Source organism: Salvelinus fontinalis, chromosome 2 (genome assembly GCF_029448725.1).
Source record: "Salvelinus fontinalis isolate EN_2023a chromosome 2, ASM2944872v1, whole genome shotgun sequence".
NCBI lineage: Eukaryota > Metazoa > Chordata > Actinopteri > Salmoniformes > Salmonidae > Salvelinus > Salvelinus fontinalis.
Window position 1 is genome coordinate 64,682,020 of NC_074666.1, and position 20,042 is coordinate 64,702,061.

General features: G+C 42.6%; 1 protein-coding gene across 1 annotated transcript; it reads right to left on the reverse strand.

Moving 5' to 3' along the window:
- Positions 1 to 9,051: 9,051 nt before the first annotated feature.
- On the reverse strand, positions 9,052 to 19,380 carry LOC129868048 (transmembrane protease serine 9-like). Its single transcript, XM_055941631.1, has 10 exons — positions 19,295 to 19,380; positions 16,407 to 16,427; positions 16,089 to 16,251; positions 15,519 to 15,790; positions 14,942 to 15,078; positions 14,427 to 14,700; positions 14,117 to 14,294; positions 10,809 to 11,065; positions 10,414 to 10,511; positions 9,052 to 10,318 (listed from the first exon to the last, which is right to left on the reverse strand). The coding sequence occupies exons 1-10, from the start codon at positions 19,350 to 19,352 to the stop codon at positions 9,962 to 9,964; spliced, it is 1,815 nt and encodes a 604-aa protein (XP_055797606.1). The 5' UTR covers positions 19,353 to 19,380; the 3' UTR covers positions 9,052 to 9,961.
- Positions 19,381 to 20,042: the final 662 nt, after the last annotated feature.

Here is a 20,042-nt window from a genome sequence, read left to right on the forward strand (position 1 = left end):
CCCATTCCTCCTGACAGATCTGGTGTAACTGAGTCCGGCTTTTCGGCCTCCTTGCTCGCACACGCTTTTTCAGTTCTGCCCACACATTTTCTTTAGGATTGAGGTCAGGGCTTTGTGATGGCCACTCCAATACCTTGACTTTGTTGTCCTTAAGCCATTTTGCTACAACTTTGGAAGTATGCTTGGGGTCATTGTCCATTTGGAAGACCCATTTGCAGCCAAGCTTTAACTTCCTGACTGATGTCTTGAGATGTTGCTTCAATATATCCACATAATTTTCTTTCCTCATGATGCCATCTATTTTGTGAATTGCACCAGACCCTCCTGCAGCAAAGCACAACATGATGGGATGGTGTTCTTCGGCTTGCAAGCCTCCCTCTTTTTCCTCCAAACATAACGATGGTCATTATGGCCAAACAGTTCTATTTTTGTTTCATCAGACCAGAGAACATTTATCCAAAAAGTACGATCTTTGTCCCAATGGGCAGTTACAATCCGTAGTCTTGCTTTTTTTTATGGCGGTTTTGGACCAGTGGCTTCTTCCTTGCTGAGCGGCCTTTCAGGTTATGTCGATATAGGACTTGTTTTACTGTGGACATAGATACTTTTGTACCTGTTTCCTCCAGCATCTTCACAAGGTCCTTTGCTGTTGGTCTGGGATTGATTTGCACTTTTTGCGCCAAAGTATGTTAATCTCTAGGAGACAGAACACGTCTCATTCCTGAGCGGTATGACGCCTGTGTGGTCCCATGGTGTTTATAATTGCGTACTATTATTTTACAGATGAATGTGGTACCTTCAGGCGTTTGGAAATTGCTCCCAAGAATGAACCAGACTTGTGGAGGTCCACAATTTTTTTCTGAGGTCTTGGCTTGGTCTTGGCTTCTTTTTATTTTCCCATGATGTCAAGCAAAGAGTCACTGAGTTTGAAGGTAGGCCTTGAAATACATCCACAGGTACACCTCCAATTGATTCAAATGATGTCAGTTAGCCTAACAGAATCTTCTAAAGCAATTACATACTTTTCGGGAATATTCCAAGCTGTTTAAAGGCACAGTCAACTTAGTGTATGTAAACTTCTGACCCATTGGAATTGTGATACAGTGAATTATAAGTGAAATGATCTGTCTGTAAATTATTGTTGGAAAAATTACTTGTGTCACGCACAAAGTAGATGTCCTAACCGACGTGCTAAAACTACAGTTTGTTAACAAGAAATTTGTGGAGTGGTTGAAAAATGAGTTGTAATGACTCCAACCCAAGTGTATGTAAACTTCCGAATTCAACTGTACATATGAGATGAGTAATGTAAGATATGTAAACATTATTAAAGTGGCATTTTTTAAGTGACTAGTGATCCATTTATTAAAGTGGCAAATGATTTGAGTTTGTATGTAGGCAGCAGCCTCTCTGTGTTAGTGATTGCTGTTTAACAGTCTGATGGTCCCAGCTTTGATGCACCTGTACTGACCTCGTCTTCTGGATGGTAGCGGGGTGACCAGGCAGTGGCTCGGGCGGTTGTTGTCCTTGATGATCTTTTTGGCCTTCCTGTGACATCGTGTGCTGTAGGTGTCCTGGAGGGCAGGTAATTTACCCCCAGTGATGCGTTTTGCAGACCGCACCACCCTCTGGAGAGTAGTTTGAGGGCATTTGAGGGCGGAGCAGTTGCCATACCAGGCGGTGATACAGCCCGACAGGATGCTCTCATTGTGCATCTGTAAAAGTTTGTTTTAGGTGACAAGCCAAATTTCTTCAGCCTCTTGAGGTTGAAGAGGTGCTGTTGTGCCTTCTTCACCTCACTGTCTGTGTGGGTGGACCATTTCAGTTTGTCCGTGATGTGTACGCCGAGGAACTTAAAACTTTTAACCTTCACTACTGTCCCGTCGATGTGGATAGGGTGGTGCTTCCTCTGCTGTTTCCTGAAGTCCACGATCATCTCCTTTGCTTTGTTGACGTTGAGTGAAAGGTTGTTTTCCTGACACCACACTCGAGTGCCCTCACCTCCTCCTGTAGGCTGTCTCGTCGTTTTTGGTAATCAAGCCCACTACTGTTGTGTGGTCTGCAAACTTGATGATTGAGTTGGAGGCGTGCATGGCCGCGCAGTCATGGGTGAACAGGGACTACAGGAGGGGGCTGAGCACGCACCCTTGTGGGCCCCAGTGTTGAGGATCAGCGAAGTGGAAATGTTGTTTCCTACTTTCACCACCTGTGGGCGACCCGTCAGAAAGTCCAGGACCCAATTGCACAGGGCGTGGTTGAGACCCAGGGCCTCAAGCTTAATGATGAGCTTGGAGGGTACTATGGTGTTGAATGCTGGGCTGTAGTCAATGAACAGCTTTTTTACATAGGTATTCCTCTTGTCCAGATGGGATAGGGCAGTGTGCAGTGTGATGGCGATTGCATCGTCTGTGGACCTGTTAGGGCGGTATGCAAACTGAAGTGGGTCTAGAGTGGCAGGTAAGGTGGAGGTGATATGATCCTTGACTAGTCTCAAAGCACTTATTGATGACAGAAGTTAGTGCTACGGGGCGATAGTCGTTTAGTTCAGTTATCTTTGCCTTCTTGGGTACGGGAACAATTGTGGCCATCTTGAAGCATGTGCGGACAGCAAACTGGGATAGGGAGCGATTGAATATGTCCGTAAACACACCAGCCAGCTGGTTGTGTCCATGACTTGACTGGTTTTCTTTTTGTAGTCCGTAATTGACTGTAGACCCTGTCACATACATTCTGTTGAATTGCGATACCACTTTGTCTCTATACTGACATTTTGCTTGTTTGATTGCCTTGTGGAGGGAATAACTACACTGTTTATATTCGTCCATATTCCTCGTCATCTTTCCATGGTTGAATGCGGTGGTTCGCGCTTTCAGTTTTGCGCGAATGCCGCCGTCTATCCATGGTTTCTGGTTAGGGTAGGTTTTAATAGTCACAGTGGGTACATCTCCAATGCACTTCCTTATAAACTCACACAGAGTCAGCGTATAAATCGATGTTCTTCTCTGAGGCTTCCCGGAACATTTCCCAGTCCGCGTGATCAAAACAATCTTGAAGCGTGGATTCCGATTGGTCAGACCAGCGTTGAATGGTTCTAGAGTTTAGGACTGTAGGAGCAGCATGGAGTCGTGATCGGCTTTTCCAAAGGGAAGGCGGGGGAGGGCATTGTATGCATCGCAGAGGTTAGAGTAGCAGTGGTCCAGTGTATTTCCCGTGCACGCTGCAGTCAATGATATAATTTAGATAGCCTAGTTCTCAAAATAGCTTTGTTAAAATCTCCAGCTACAATAAATGCAGCCTCAGGATATATGGTTTCCAGTTTACATAGTCCAGTGAAGTACCTTGAGGGTCATCGTGGTATCTGCTTGGGAGATAATGTGGTCGGCATTTGATTGTAAGGAATTCTAGGTCAGGTGAACAAAAGGACTTGAGTTCCTGTATGTTGTTATGATTACACCATGAGTCATTACACCCCCTTCTTCTTCCCAGACAGATGTTTATTTCTGTCTGCGCGACGCATGAAGAAACCCGTTGGCTGTACCGACTCCAACAACATATCCTGAGAGAGCCATGTTTCTGTGAAACAGAATGTTATGTCTCTCTGGAAGGCAACCCTTGCCCTAATTTCATCCACCTTGTTGTCTAGAGACTGGACCTTGGCGAGTAACATACTCGGAAGCGGTGGGTGGTGTGCACACCTCCGAAGTCTGACCAGGAGGCCGCTCCGTCTACCCCTTCTGCGGCGATGTTGTTTTGGGTCGACCTCTGGGATTAGATCCAACATCCTGGGTGGTGGTCAGAACAAAGGATCCGCTTTGGGAAAGTTGTATTCCTGGTCGTAATGTTGGTAAATTGACGTCGCTCTTATATCCAATATCTCTTCCCGGCTGTATGTAATAACACTTAAGATTTTCTGGGCTAACAATGTAAGAAATAATCCCTAAAAAAAAAAACACTGCGTAGTTTCCCAAGGGCTTGAAGTCAGGCGACCATCTGTCGGCGCCATCTTGCATCTCATAATAATGATGGGGTCAAATTGGGGTCATGATAGGGGCTGCACCAAAATGTTTGATGTATTATAATATGTGGTATTAATAGAAGGGGAGGGGCTATGGGATCCTTCCTCCTTACATTTATAGGGTCCTAGACTACAGATTAACAATATATATACATTATGAGGTTTTAATATTGTTCCACCGTTGTTTTCTAATTCTCGCTCTCTGCCTCATTATAAAGAGGCCCCTCTCAGAAATGCGTGACTGTGAAGAAGGAGCTCTGCAGGGGAGTAGAAGAGATAAGAGGCTAGTCAGACATACCTCTATAAATCAACTTGGGGGAGTGGACATTTACTGCTGAGGCCTTAGAAAACACTGGAACTATTGTATCTCTTGCACGTTTGTATAGCTGTGTATGCATGGGCTTGGTCTGAGGAGAAGCAGTTAATGACGTATGCAGTGACATCACAGGTTGACTACAAGCATGATAAAAGCAACTTGGACTTTTCCTATGGGGCAGAACTCATGAGAGACGGCTTTCAGTTGAATAGAGGAGTTCATAGGTTTTCCCAGAGGGTCTGTGCGATCGGGGATCTTTGGGATGTCCCTACCTCTATCAAGTATAAATGTTTAGGGTTCAGGGTAGGGATGTCCCAAGGAATCCGGATAGCAGAGACCGTTCATAGAGTGAGAGACAGGCGCGGTATTTGAAAGATCGGCGGCGACACAGACATTCATTTAAATAAATAAAAATGTACAAGCGGCAGAAGCGATTTTCGAGTGTCTGCCCAAGATACCGTTAGTTTCCTTAGAGACGATGAAAATACACTGCTCAAAAAAATAAAGGGAACACTTAAACAACACAATGTAACTCCAAGTCAATCACACTTCTATGAAATCAAACTGTCCACTTAGGAAGCAACACTGATTGACAAATTTCACATGCTGTTGTGCAAATGGAATAGACAAAAGGTGGAAATTATAGGCAATTAAGCAAGACACCCCCAAAAAAGGAGTGATTCTGCAGGTGGTGACCACAGACCACTTCTCAGTTCCTATGCTTCCTGGCTGATGTTTTGGTCACTTTTGAATGCTGGCGGTGCTCTCACTCTAGTGGTAGCATGAGACGGAGTCTACAACCCACACAAGTGGCTCAGGTAGTGCAGTTCATCCAGGATGGCACATCAATGCGAGCTGTGGCAAAAAGGTTTGCTGTGTCTGTCAGCGTAGTGTCCAGAGCATGGAGGCGCTACCAGGAGACAGGCCAGTACATCAGGAGACGTGGAGGAGGCCGTAGGAGGGCAACAACCCAGCAGCAGGACCGCTACCTCCGCCTTTGTGCAAGGAGGTGCACTGCCAGAGCCCTGCAAAATGACCTCCAGCAGGCCACAAATGTGCATGTGTCTTATACCATGTTTAAGGTAATCTTGTTGTTTATCCCACCAAAGTGTCCGATTTCAAATATGCTTTTCAGCCAAAGCACCACAAACGATTATGTTAGGTCACCACCAGGGGGGGAAAAGTATTATTATTATTAACCCTGATACTTTGTGCAAGGTGTAACGATGTGCGCTGGGAGTCGGGAAGCAAGTTCAGGGAGTGAGTGTTAATAAAATAAACGGAACATAATACAAAACAAGGACCACTAACCTCACACAGACATGAAACAGAAACAATGACGCCTAGGGAGGGAACCAAAAGGAGTGACATGTAGGGAAGGTAATCAGGGAAGTGATGGAGTCCAGGTGAGTCTGACGACACGCAGGTGCGCGTAACGATGGTGACATGTGTGCGCCATAATGAGCAGCCTGGAGACCGGAGAGGGAGCACACATGACACAAGGCAATTGATCAGCATTAAACACTTTGTGGATGGGACCTCCAGAGTGGCGCAGTGGTCTAAGACACTGCGTTGCTACAGATGCTGGCTCAATACCCGTGCCAGGAACGACCGGGAGGCCCATGACTCTATCTCATGGTCTACTCTACTCCAATGGTATTAAAGAAAGTCATTACACAGCCATGTTAACTGAGAAAACATTTATTATAACATTTATTATATATATATATATTCAAGGGAATAAGACATTTTCATTAGGAGACCAGTTCAGGAGTGGGGTGTAATACATTATCAAACTCAGAGGATGACATCAAAACCAGTCCATAATATTAATGAACATCTCGTATCCAGTCGTCTTGTCTCCTGTTCTCCTCCAGGAAGTAGTCGCAAAACTTTCCCTGCAGCTTGACAAGATGCTGTTTAACGTTTTTTTTTTTTCAGTATGTCGCCGTGCGCTTTGTTGATCAGATTCTGAATCTCGAAATCAGCATTGGGAAACATGTCAATACTCCCGTTAGAAACATGATTTGCCCAAACGGTAAACTTAATCTTGAAGGCATCCACTTTGTCCCTCTGTTCAAATCGACTGTGCCCCCTCCCTTGCATTGACACATTGAGCGAATTCAGATTATCAAAAATATCTGCCAGGTAGGCAACCTATGCGAGCCATTCCTCACAATCAAAATGTTCGGCCAGAGCGGACTTGTTTTCCGAAAGAAACGCAGCAATCTCCGCTCGAAGCTCATAAAAGCGACCCAACACTTTACCCCTGGAAAGCCAGCGGACCATGATAAAGCACCTGCTGGTGCTCGCTTCCCATTTCCCTGCAGAAGGCATGGAAACTCCTGCTTTTCGTGGAACTTTTTTTGATATAGTTGACACACTTGATCACATTCTGGAGAGTGGTGTGGAGCTCAGGCTGCACGTGTAAAGTCAGCAACAATTAGTGGTTCAGCGCACCCATGCCTATGTGTAGGGATAACGTTGTGAAAATCAGCAACAATATGCGGTGAGGCTATATCCTTTCAAAATAAACGTTTTGGTGTGGCGATTACCTTTCAAAATATTTGTTTATTTAATTTTTTATATTCTTGCACAAGTCCCACGACCCCTTAAAGTCCTCCCACGATCAACCCCCCAGTTGAGAATCCCTGGGTTAGACTACAATTAGGGTGTGGAAATGTTATGCTCTTAGTACTGTAGCCTACTTCCGACCGTCACGTTGTACATCACCATATTTTCCATTCCTGACGGAAACCCTGAGGGTTTCGTTTTTCTTGGAATATAAACACCATAATATTAATTAAGCTAAATTTCTTAAAATCAATCCCATATACTATGTTCTTACTTAAAGTTATAGTTCTGCCAATATTGAAGGCTTTCAAATGCTTCTCAAAGACGCCCTCTGGTGGTCAAACTAGCAATAACTTGCATTAATGGTAAAAATGGCTGACAATGACATAACGTGCCATAGAATTCTCATGGTGGGCGGCATCACGATGCTGTCAGCAATACCAACACTGGCCCAGTGGTTTCTCCAAATAGTCAATCTCAAGGCTAACCACTGGGTCACGTTAAGTAACCGCCACTACCAGGTAGGTACAGTATATGACTCCAGTGGTCATGACACCACCCTGGAGTTTCTCTCACAACTCATCTCTCTGTCTTTTCCAAGGACCATCCCTTATCTACCTTATCATCTCCACTGACACAAAAAATGAGACAGGTATCCTTTCTTTTCTGTCTGCAATTAACATTATTGCATGTCTAATCAAGTATTTAAATTAAATAATTCAATAACTGTATTTTTACATAACTGATCATTCTTTAACCTGTGTGTTTGCTTGTTTACGTCTTTCTCCTACCCTTTTCCCTTTACTCTGCTCCTGTTCTCCAGGACCTAGGGGTTCTGCCTAACACCCAGACATTGATCCACCTGATGTCCTCCATTACCAACCACCCTCCAACTTTTCATTACATCAGCTACTGTTATTGTCATGTTGTCATTATCTGCTAAGGAAGAGCAAGAACACTATCATACTGGGCACAAAATGTGAGCTGCACAGATTAGCTAAAAACACTAAAATTGCAAACACTCAGAACAAAGAGGACAGCAGCGCCTGGACTTTGCATTTTCCCTCTTCGAGTCCAATTTCCAAGACTGACTACCTGTTGAAAAGAAGTGGCAGGCAGAACTTCCCATCCACACACCACCCAGCTCCTCTCTATTCCACACACCAGAATTCAGTATTTCAGTCTGATTGCCAAGTGAGTGTACAAAAAAATCTGAAAGTAAATTGACACACATGTACCAAAGAAAATCAACATTTATGTATTTAAATGAAAAATATTGCCAGATTGTTTTTCACAGCTGTTTCATAAGGTGTTCCTTATTGTAAATTGTAACGTATGCCTTGGTGTTTTTTAGTTCAACATTATTCATTGTTGTATCGTAAGACATACAATAGCTATATACAACCACAAGGGTGTGACAGTATTGCGCCAAACCTCCCGAATTCATATGATTTATAGAATGTTTTATTTATATGCCTCAACTTTTTACTGTGTGTTTTACAATTTGCATTGTGTTAAATATTACCCACTAATTGGTAGCCACTGTCAGTTATACCCACATACATTTATAACTGTCACTTTAGTTTGTTTCCTTATATTTTGCATCATTCCATTCCATTGTTAGTTTACCTTTCATCTGTCACATCCGTGTGTTTATTCCTGAGGATCGCTAGAAATAGTGGATCACTTTAGGCCAACGTATTACAAGTTGGGCAATAATTTGGGACATGTAGCCTATTTGAATCATTATGGAACGCAGACCATACTGTACGTCGCAGTTTAAACTTGGTGCACAGTTCATGACAATTGGACAGTTGTCATTACAATTCCATGATTAGTGTGGATAATTAGGGTAGATTTATAGGACTCTGGTTGGAGGACTCACGATTTTGTGATTCCCCCCCAATAATTCCAGTAATATTTCAACCAGTAATTCTGGAAACCCATTTTGTAGTCTGGCTGAGTTACATCAGCCAGGGTATGAAATTTGCGGGAAGTTTGTGGAATTTTGCAACCCTACAAGAAATTATGATATTATGAGAATAGTAATTATAGGAAAATATGATACATTATCAATTTTGATTGTAGAAAAAAATATAAACAGTTGACTAGACAAAGGCACACAAAGCAACCATACATTTACTCATTTGACTGTTTTACCAAAAAAAAACATTTTTTTTAATGGAATTGTATTCATACACTGACATTTAGGACGTCTTCCTGCATAGAGCAGGTTCTCGAAGTAAAGCAAAATATCTTAGCTAAATGCTTTCAGAACATGAACATTAAAAAAAAAATGTCATTTATCATTTACATTTCTGTACACAAAATAAAGTATTACCCTGCTAACATAGGGTAGAGATAATTGTTAAAACACACAATTATATTCAAAGCTTAGTTAGAAACATGATGAAACACAAAATATACCTTCGACAGGCAGCATTTTGGATTCAAGTCACCAATTCATTTAGAACTATTTAGTTAAGTTTTGTTAAAACCATCATAACATTGTGATTTGTTGAGTATATAATAATCCATGGCGCAAGTCCAGTAAAGTGCAGCATGACTATCTAATAGTTCAGTGCATGTAGGCTACTTGCCATTTTGGCTCACAGATACTGTAGAATAGACTACTATAATCTTTGGAGAAAGCCAAGTGCTACTACAGTCATTTTCATCTGGATATTCATATGTAACACTGTTACACATGCCCAGACAGCTTTGAACAGAAAATTGTGCATATTGCAACTTAAACAGTGCTGTTTGAAATCAACAAATATTGTCCAGAAAATGTTACTGATACAAAAAAAATGTGACAGCAAAAATATGTATCGCTGCTTGGATTTGACATAGTAAAGATAAACAAAGGGGAAGTTTTAAACATTCATCATTCAAGTGAATGGAGATGAAGGCTCCCTGAATTCAAAGTAGCAATCCTGGCTTTGACACATTGCCAGTCACTGACAGAAATTGATTAATTGATAGAAAAATAGACTTTTGATTGGTTGGAAGTTACAGAAAGGGCTTGTCAATGGTTGCCATGGGGTTGCTTAGCGTCAATCCCAGCCCAACAGGAGGACAGAGGAGAGGGAGAAGAGGACAAGGAAGAGCGAGAAGGAGTGGGCCGGGGAAGCTCCACTGCCGCCAGCTGAGGGGGTCGTGGCAGCAATGGTTGTCGCGGGGAATAGTAAGGGTCCCAATGTGGAAGTCAGGAAGTCCTTAAAGTGGGAGGTTTTGGTGAAGACTTGGTTGGGGAAGGCGCGAGGACTCTGGCTCAATAGTGCTTTGCTAGTGCCGTTAGTGCTGGTGGTGTTGCTGCTAGTGGCGTTGCTGCTGCTGCCGCCGAGAGTCAAAACAGCAGTCTGAAACCATGAGCTGCCCTGCTTACACATCAGAGGACCACCCACATCACCCTATGGGGAGAGAAGCAGAGAAAAATATGGGTTAATATGGTCATACTGTTATGTGCAAAATAGTAAGACAGATTTATAGATCAACTATGCCATACCTGCAGTAGTGTCACAGGTTCGGTGCAAATGTTGTCCGAAGATGAAACATTCACGCATTCCACAACAGAGGTCTGGAACTCCTGCAGGACTTGCTCAGCTGAGGACACAAAAAGAGAGAATTTATTACTTATCATACCAATATACACTCACCCATACTCCTAAGGTTATCTTTCCGGAAACAATCCCTAGCCAGCCCCTACCCTAGGCATGTGTGTACATCTGAGAGGCCTGGATAGGGTGTAAGCAATATGTTGAAAATCCCACCTATCCTATCAAAGGAAAGGTGGACCTACAGCAATTCCATTGCTTTTCCAATTCTTTCAGATCTATAGAGCTTGTTACTGAACAGGCACATTTCTAACAAAGACACAAAGACAGTTGTCCATCCACTCACCCCCACCCTGGCCAGTGCCCCAGCCAGCCACCCAGCACTTAGTCCCTGTGTTGAAGTTGCTGGTTCCCTGGTCCACACAGATAGGCTGGATGTAGTTAGACAACTTGGGTTGGCTAGCCAGTCGGAGGATGGCCACGTTGTTGCCCGTCAAGTTGCTCATGGTGATGTTGATGACATTCAGGGTTACCTCATTAGGGTTGGAGCCGTTTTGCTTCAGACGACCCAGGATCACGGTCCATTGAGAAACGTTGGGCTGGCTGGAGAGATGGAATGAGTTGTGCTTATTGAGGGACAGTAAACTCTACATTCTGATTGCTGTCTTGTGAAATGCTTATGTACTGCCTATAAATGTGATATGTAGGGGTTATGTATGTGTTATGAAGAATGTGTTATTCCCTAGGTAGACACCCGTCATACAATATAGAATTTTTTTGGGCGGCCCCGACCAAATTCGCATAGAAATTTAATTCCCGTCGAAAGCAAGTCTAAGAAGTGGTAGATATGTTGTATGTATGTGTCACGCCCTGGCCTTAGTATTCTTTGTTTTCTTACTTATTTTAGTTAGGTCAGGGTGTGACATGGGGAATGTATGTGTTTTTGTAGTGTCTAGGGTGGTTGTAAAGTTTAGGGGGTTTATTAGAGTAGTTGGGTTTATGTTTAGTATAGAAGTCTAGCTGTGTCTATGGTTGAGTGTAGGTATCTAGGAAAGTCTATGGTTGCCTGAATTGGGTCTCAATTAGAGACAGCTGGTTATTGTTGTCTCTGATTGGGAGCCATATTTAAGGCAACCATAGGCTTTAGCTGTTTGTGGGGAATTGTCTATGTTGAACGTAAGTAGCGTGTGTGCGTGTGCGTGTGCGTGTGCGTGTGCGTGTGCGTGTGCGTGTGTGCGCGTGTGCGCGTGTGCGCGTGTGCGTGTGTGCGTGTGTGTGTGTGTGTGTGTGTGTGTGTGTGTGTGTGTGTGTGTGTGTGTGTGTGTGTGTGCACTTTTGTTTGTAGCTTCACGGTTGTTTGTTGTTTTTGTATAGTTTGTATAAGTGTTTCGTTTCGATCTTCATAATAAAGAGAAGATGTATTTTGCACACGCTGCGCCTTGGTCCACATTCTCTAAAGAAGACGATCGTGACAGTATGCTATGTATCTATTCAAGGTTTTTGCATCTTTTCCTTTCAGTTTTTTACGCCAGCTTCAAACAGCTGAATGTACAATATTTTTGGTTATGGAAAATATATTGCACGGTGGTTTAGAAGGTACAATGATTCTCTTCACAATGACTGCTTGTTTTATCACAAACTGAAGTTAGACAAATGAAGGCGCGATTTCGGCATAGTGCGTCTAACTCTTTAGTATGGATGTTGTCGTCATTTTGAATGCAATTATGATTGTAGCAAGTTGATATTTCCTTACTTGTAGTTGTTAACATAAGTATTAATTAAATTCATATGTACTGCTTATGAATGTGAAATGTATGGATTATGTATACTGAACAAAAATATAAACCCAACATGTAAAGTGTTGTTCCCATGTCCTTAAAAATGATTTTCACTAGCACAAGGACTGTACAAATTTCCTACGTCGGACTAATTAACCTTTTGCATGAGGGTTGAAAAAGAAATTGTCACTAAATGTTATTGTAATGGCACCTTCAAAAATCTACATGTAGATTATATGACTAGATTTCCTTAGAATCATGTCTGACTGACATTTTAATCTGGCACTTACAGTGGGGGAAAAAAGTATTTAGTCAGCCACCAATTGTGCAAGTTCTTCCACTTAAAGATGAGAGGCCTGTAATTTTCATCATAGGTACACTTCAACTATGACAGACAAAATGAGAAAAAAATTCCAGAAAATCACATTGTAGGATTTTTAATGAATTTATTTGCAAATTATGGTGGAAAATAAGTATTTGGTCAATAACAAAAGTTTCTCAATACTTTGTCATTGCGAACAAAGGGTATTTAACAGAGGTCAAATGTTTTCTGTAAGTCTTCACAAGGTTTTCAAACACTTGCTGGTATTTTGGCCCATTCCTCCATGCAGATCTCCTCTAGAGCAGTGATGTTTTGGGGCTGTTGCTGGGCAACACGGACTTTCAACTCCCTCCAAAGATTTTCTATGGGGTTGATCTGGAGACTGGCTAGGCCACTCCAGGACCTTGAAATGCCCGGGCGGTGTGTTTGGGATCATTGTCATGCTGAAAGACCCAGCCACGTTTCATCTTCAATGCCCTTGCTGATGGAAGGAGGTTTTCACTCAATCTCACGATACATGGCCCCATTCTTTCCTTTACACGGATCAGTCGTCCTGGTCCCTTTGCAGAAAACAGCCCCAAAGCATGATGTTTCCACCCCCATGCTTCACAGTAGGTATGGTGTTCTTTGGATGCAACTCAGCATTCTTTGTCCTCCAAACACGACAAGTTGAGTTTACCAAAACGTTCTATTTTGGTTTCATCTGACCATATGACATTCTCCCAATCTTCTGGATCATCCAAATGCTCTCTAGCAAACTTCTGACGGGCCTGGACATGTACTGGCTTAAGCAGGGGGACATGTCTGGCACTGCATGATTTGAGTCCCTGGTGGCGTAGTATGTTACTGACGGTAGGCTTTGTTACTTTGGTCCCAGCTCTCTGCAGGTCATTCACTAGGTCCCCCCGTGTGGTTCTGGGATTTTTGCTCACCGTTCTTGTGATCATTTTGACCCCACGGGGTGAGATCTTGCGTGGAGCCCCAGATCGAAGGGAGATTATCAGTGGTCTTGTATGTCTTCCATTTCCTAATCATTGCTCCCACAGTTGATTTCTTCAAACCAAGCTGCTTACCTATTGCAGATTCAGTCTTCCCAGCCTGGTGCAGATCTACAATTTCGTTTCTGGTGTCCGTTGACAGCTCTTTGGTTTTGGCCATAGTGGAGTTTGGAGTGTGACTGTTTGAGGTTGTGGACAGGTGTCTTTTATACTGATAACAAGTTCAAACAGGTGCCATTAATACAGGTAACAAGTGGAGGACAGAGGAGCCTCTTAAAGAAGGTCTGTGAGAGCCAGAAATCTTGCTTGTTTGTAGGTGACCAAATACTTATTTTCCACCATAATTTGCAAATAAATTCATTAAAAATCCTACAATGTGATTTTCTGGATTTTTTTTTCTCATTTTGTCTGTCATAGTTGAAGTGTACCTATGATAAATTACAGGCCTCATCTTTTTAAGTGGGAGAACTTGCACAATTGGTGGCTGACTAAATACTTTTTTGCCCCACTGTAACTACTTGCTCTTCCCTTTGAAATACAGGTAAAATCAACTTACCTGGAGAAGCAGCTAGCATCGCTCATGACAGAGTCCACCGCCACTAACGTGCCCCCGCAAACGTGTGCGCCGTTTTTCTGTATGCTGGCTATCCAGGGCCACAAGCCTGCTGTCGCCAACGAGCTTCCCCCACCAATACGGGAGTTCAAAGAGGCGCTAGCGCTGCCACACACCACAGCTGCAGAGGAAGAGACAGATACAAGTTTGAGAGACAAATAAAAGGGAGTAATCCAGTAGTCAGATTTATTACAGAAGTAGAGATTCACATCAAGGTTTAGCCATATGCACAAGTTAGGCTATAGGTACGTACGTGCGGGTGTGGTAGTTGACGGGATGGTGGTGGTTCTGACTGATGGCAGAGCAGTGCAGGTGACACTGAGGTCAGAGTCAGTCCCATTGGATGAGAAGTTGATGAAGCCTGGTTGGGCACTGGTAATCTGGCTGTTGATCCAGGTCTGGTACTGGGAAACTCTGGAGTACACACCAGGGAAATTTGCCAGAGCACAGCCGTTGCCAAAACTCACAACACCAGACTGGATCCAGCGAGTACCCTGTTTGCTCACAAGTGGACCTCCTGAGTCCCCCTATGCATAGACAGATTTACAGTCACTGGGATTGAATTTTCACAGAATTATGAAATATGGTGGGTCAGTTTCCTCAATGAAACCTAGTCTCAGACAAATAATTATTTTCAATGGGAAATCTCTATTGAAAATTATTTTTAGTCTAGGATTAGGTATAACCTGTGTCCAGAAAATATGTCCAATGTGTTATTGACTGACACTGTAATAAACTAAAAGGAAAAGGATACCCAAGAGATTTTACCTGACAGGAATCCTTTCCTCCTGCTGATAGACCAGCACAGATCATGTTGTCAGTGATGGAGCCAACTCCATAATTACAGTTACACTGCCTGTTTCCCACTACTGGCACATCTACCTCCTGTAGGATCTGTGGTACAGCTGGGATGATAAAACGAAAATGTAGACACCAACCACTTATCACAGGTATTGCTGATATTCTTTACTACGATAAGTAGCTTATACTAGAGAATATGAAGTTTGAAATGAAATAAGTTTGCTAATATGGGTGATTGTTAATGGGACAATTGATAGCTACAACAATGAAACTAGTAGTTGTTTAAAGGCGAATCCCAAAAAAACTGGTGCACATGAATGTTATAAACTTATCGTTCTACTCATCGTTATCACATCAATTCACGTAATTTATTGCGGTATACATTTTTGTCCATATCGCCCAGCTCTAGTCTCTGGTGAGGCCAGGTACACTGAGGAGACATTCAACCCCATAAGAAAAAGAGCTTCCTCAAAATACACAAGACCTCTCAGAATTCTAATCCATCATCAGTAGTACTTAAAACAAGCTATATCTGTGGACTCACATCCTCCACTGCTGAGGGTGCCCCAGCCTGTGACCCAGCTAGTAGTGCCAGCATAGAAGGAGCTGCCTGGTGCAGCTAGGCAGACTGGCCTGATGTAGTTGGTAAAAGTCACAGGGGAGGAGAGCTTCAGCAGACACATGTCGTTGTCACTTGTAGTCTTGCTGTAGTTGGGGTGGCAGATGATCTGAGTGATCGTACGATTCACTTCATTAGGGTTGGAGCCCTGCTGGCTCTGACGACCCAGGTAGACCACCAGATTTGATGTACTGATGCTGGGAAAATGAGAGTTTGAAGTTAGAATTGTATTAAATGTTTGAATGGCCTGTAGCACCCACCTCAGCAATATTTGAGAATTATCATTATTTACGAATTACTCCCTTTACTTCCCACATCTCATTTTGAAAACATGGAGAGGAAAGTCTGTTTACTGTCCCAAAAACCAGTGCTTTTATGTGATCACATGAAAATCTAAATGTATTATTCTTATTGTTATTATTATTATGACAGTTTGTAGAAATACTACAATACAGATTTGATTGAATTAAGCACTGTTTTTTTATGGGTCCTCACCTGGGAAAGCAGTGAGCAGCAGTCAGCACCCACTCTTTGTTGATAAGGGATCCCCCACAAAAATGGCTGCCAGATGTCTGCAGACTGGTCTGCCATGGCCAACTCCCTGGAGGAGCATCCTGACCCCCCACGATCCTAGTGTTGAGAGGAGAGATTCCACACACTAACAAAGACAGAGATGGACGAGGGATTACAAAATAGAGCACACACAGGAAGTGAGGAGATTAAAGCTCACTAGTTAGTCAGTGAATAGGTGCATGGTTAAGTCATTCAATTAGGAAAATAACAGACATTTGATTGGAAAAGGTGGGGACTTACCATCCAACTGAGAGTGAGACACTGAAAAACAGGAGAAGCAGAAAACAGTTGAACAGTTTTGTTTTGGCACACTGTGGGCAAACATGTAATTTATAGCTCTATTCACACCATTGGTTTTAGACTGTCTGTCTATCTGTCGTGTCCATACAGACTTTTGCTGTGAACAAACTATCTCAGCTGTTTTCTTGTTATGAGTCTGGATTGTTTAGCCAAACGCCATCTGTCAAAACGTCTTTCATCACTGTGTATGTTACCTAATACTACTGTCCACTTAACATTGTCCAGAATGTGTTTAACACTAATTAGCACATGACCTATTAAAACAACCTAGGACAATAGATTACTCTCAGAATTACTAAGATATTGTCATACTAATACTAGATAAATATAGTTTGTGGGCCAAAGCCTTATGAATGAGATAAAGAGGATGAGAAAATATATACTGCATCCTTAGACCTGCTTATCTGGAAAAACAAAGAACAAGACCAAATGCACAATCATTCAAAGGAAGCAACGTGGTCACAACAAACAGTCATCATTGCTGTAGGACTGTATGGGGATTTCACATGAAAGAATACTTGGTAATGTGTCATAATGTATTATAAGACTTGTCTACAAAGGATAGTTCACCCAATCACCCTTCTCTTGCCTCCACTATTGTTTTGAATCTTCTCTGTATGCGACAAATCAATGGTCTAAAGAGGCTTCCTCGCCTCACCTACGTTCCTTTATTTGAGCTAATCTAAAAGAACTGGACAGGAGAAATTAAGCCCACTGCTAAACGTCTGTCATAATGACACTTCCACCTCCTCTGTCTTCTCAGACCAGTGAATCTAAAGGAGCATGCCTACCTCTGGGTGCTCTATGGGCGTGACTGTCAGCTTGACTGGTTTCACATTCAGTCCCCACCCACTAAATTATAATCAGGTCATGTTTTTTATTGAATGTATACAACACATAGAGGTAAACAGACAAATCAGACTTATCTACAAACTGATATTTGTTTTTACAAGTTCATTGCATTACTATCCTGCATCCCACTGCTGGCTTGCTTCTGAAGCTAAGCAGGGTTTGTCCTGGTCAGTCCCTGGATGGGAGACCAGATTCTGCTGGATGTGGTGTTGGAGGGCCAGTAGAAGGCACTCTTTTCTCAGGTCTACAACAAATGCCCCAGGGCAGTGATTGGGGACATTCCCCTGTGTAGGGTGCTGTCTTTTGGGTGGGATGTTAAATGGGTGTCCTGACTCTCTGAGGTCATTGAAGATACCATGGCACTTATCGTAAGAGTAGGGGTGTTAACCCGGTGTCCTGGCTAAACTCCCAATCTGTCCCTCATACCATCACGGTCACCTAATCATCTCCAGCTTACAATTGGCTCATTCATCCCCATCCTCTCCCCTGTAACTATTCCCCAGGTCGTTGCTGTAAATGAGAACGTGTTTTCAGTCAACTTACCTGGTAAAATAACAGTAAAAAAATAAACATAACGAACATATAAAATGTTCTATTCCATCCAACTGTTTTGTGTGACGACAAACAACTTGCCGTTCACGACCAATGTTCATACACTGTGGAACCTCAGTATCCTCCCTGTACTCTGCCCTTAAGACAAGGACAGACGAGCATTGCATTGGTGACACAAGTTTCCATTAAGATGGAATATGACATTGTCAGCGGAAGGCACAACATTTCCTTGACATGCTAATTGAACTAGTGTTAAAAAGCCATTCAATGGTCTTGCTCAATTCTCCAAACACTTCAGAAGGCAATCACACACACACGTCAGTGAAAGACTGATAGACCTAATTAAGGTGTGTCTTTTTCACATCAGGTCCAGTGGCACGAACAGGGGCACCAAGTGTCAATCATTTTACAGGCGCATTGATACTGGCTTTACAGCTGTATTAGATCTAAGAACAAACCACAGTCATACAGGCCGCAGATGTGGTACATGTTTCAATTTACAAATAGGTCTTTATTTAGAATAGAGACGTCTCTTCTTGGCAGTGCTTTAGCTTTTTCTCCCAGGCTGTTCACAAATGCAAATTCTCATGCAAAATATAGTCCTGAAGGGGATTTGTCTGGCTGCCTAGTTTGTATTATGAAGTCAGCCGCTCCAATACTGTATGTCTGGTTATCACTAGTTTACACAGCCACAAAGCCCTAAACCCATAAACCCTGCCTATTTCTACAATTTCAAATCTAACCTTAATCACACTGCTAACTTTAAGCCTAACCCTAACCTTAAATGAATACCAAAAAATGCATTTTGTTTTTTCGATATAGACAATTTTGGGAACCAATGTGTCGGAGGCAAACACGGTCAAAGAAAAACCCCAGCTGGCCTATACCCTCCCCTAGCCCGGATGACGCTGGGCCAATTGTGCACCGCCCTTGGGAGCTCCCGGTCACGGCCGGCTGTGACAACTTGGGCTAACACCCCCTTCACTTTCCTTACTGCTTTGAAATTAGATGTATAACTTCAACTGGTCCACAAACCCTAAAACACACTGACCCTTCTGCAGTGTAATCAAGTTATGTTGCCATGGTGCTCCACTTTAGACTGATAAATGTCTTTAAGGACACGTTATACCTCACTCACAACATACATTCACGTCTTAGACAAATATTTGACAAATGTGAACGTTCTGCCTTAAAATTAGGCACAGGACCTCCCTGTGCACAACAGGTCTCTCCCCTGTGTCACAAGGCACATGACATCCTGTTGGCTTTGATTGTCTTTATTGGCTATACCTGTATTCTATAAATAGTCAATACGGCCCATATGGCTCACCACCAACATTATTCTATAACCTGACCAGCTCCTTGACTCCATTCACCGGTCAATAGAAGGAAAGCAGTGGAATAACAGGAATCTCGTCTCTTACCTTTTGAAAAGAGGGCAACTAGTAGAGTCACCAAACAGAGTGCTTTGTAGACGTCCATCGTTTCAATGCCCTCCACTAAAGCCTGCTCTGTTTAGTGTTCATACTTTTATACTCCAGCCTGCCTTCACTCCTCCCCTTTATCTATCTTCCTCTCTCACACTGAAACCTGAGACATACATACACCTGGAAACGCCTGTTCTCTCTCTCCTCCCACTGTCCTCCTTCTCTCCTCCCTCTTTCCAAATCAAACACTTTAGAAACCCTGAGGAACATCTTCGTTGTTACAAGGGCAAGGCCATTGGTTTTCCATTGCTGTAATCTGTGATAATTTCTCCCGTCTATCTATCTATAGATAGGTGTAGATATGTATCCCTCTCATCTGTAATTTATCCTGTTTATAAGTTGCACCGTTATGTTCAAAGGGTTGTGTGTGAGTTTAGTGTGTGTGACGAGAAGAATACTGTACAGTAACCTGTTCAATGACATGTATTTGTTTTAAATCTATCACTTGATGGTTTCATTTCAGAGAGACCAATAACCACGTCCAAAAATATTTTACAAAATGATTCAATAAAATATGAGATCTGTGCGTAAAACATTTACATCTGAAATTGTAATTTAATCAGATGCTCTTATCCAGACTGACTTACAGTGTGTGCATTCACCTTAAGATCGCTAGGTTTAGCAACAACAACAAAAATCATACACATCTAAAATGTATGAATTGAAAATCTGAGATCAGTAATAT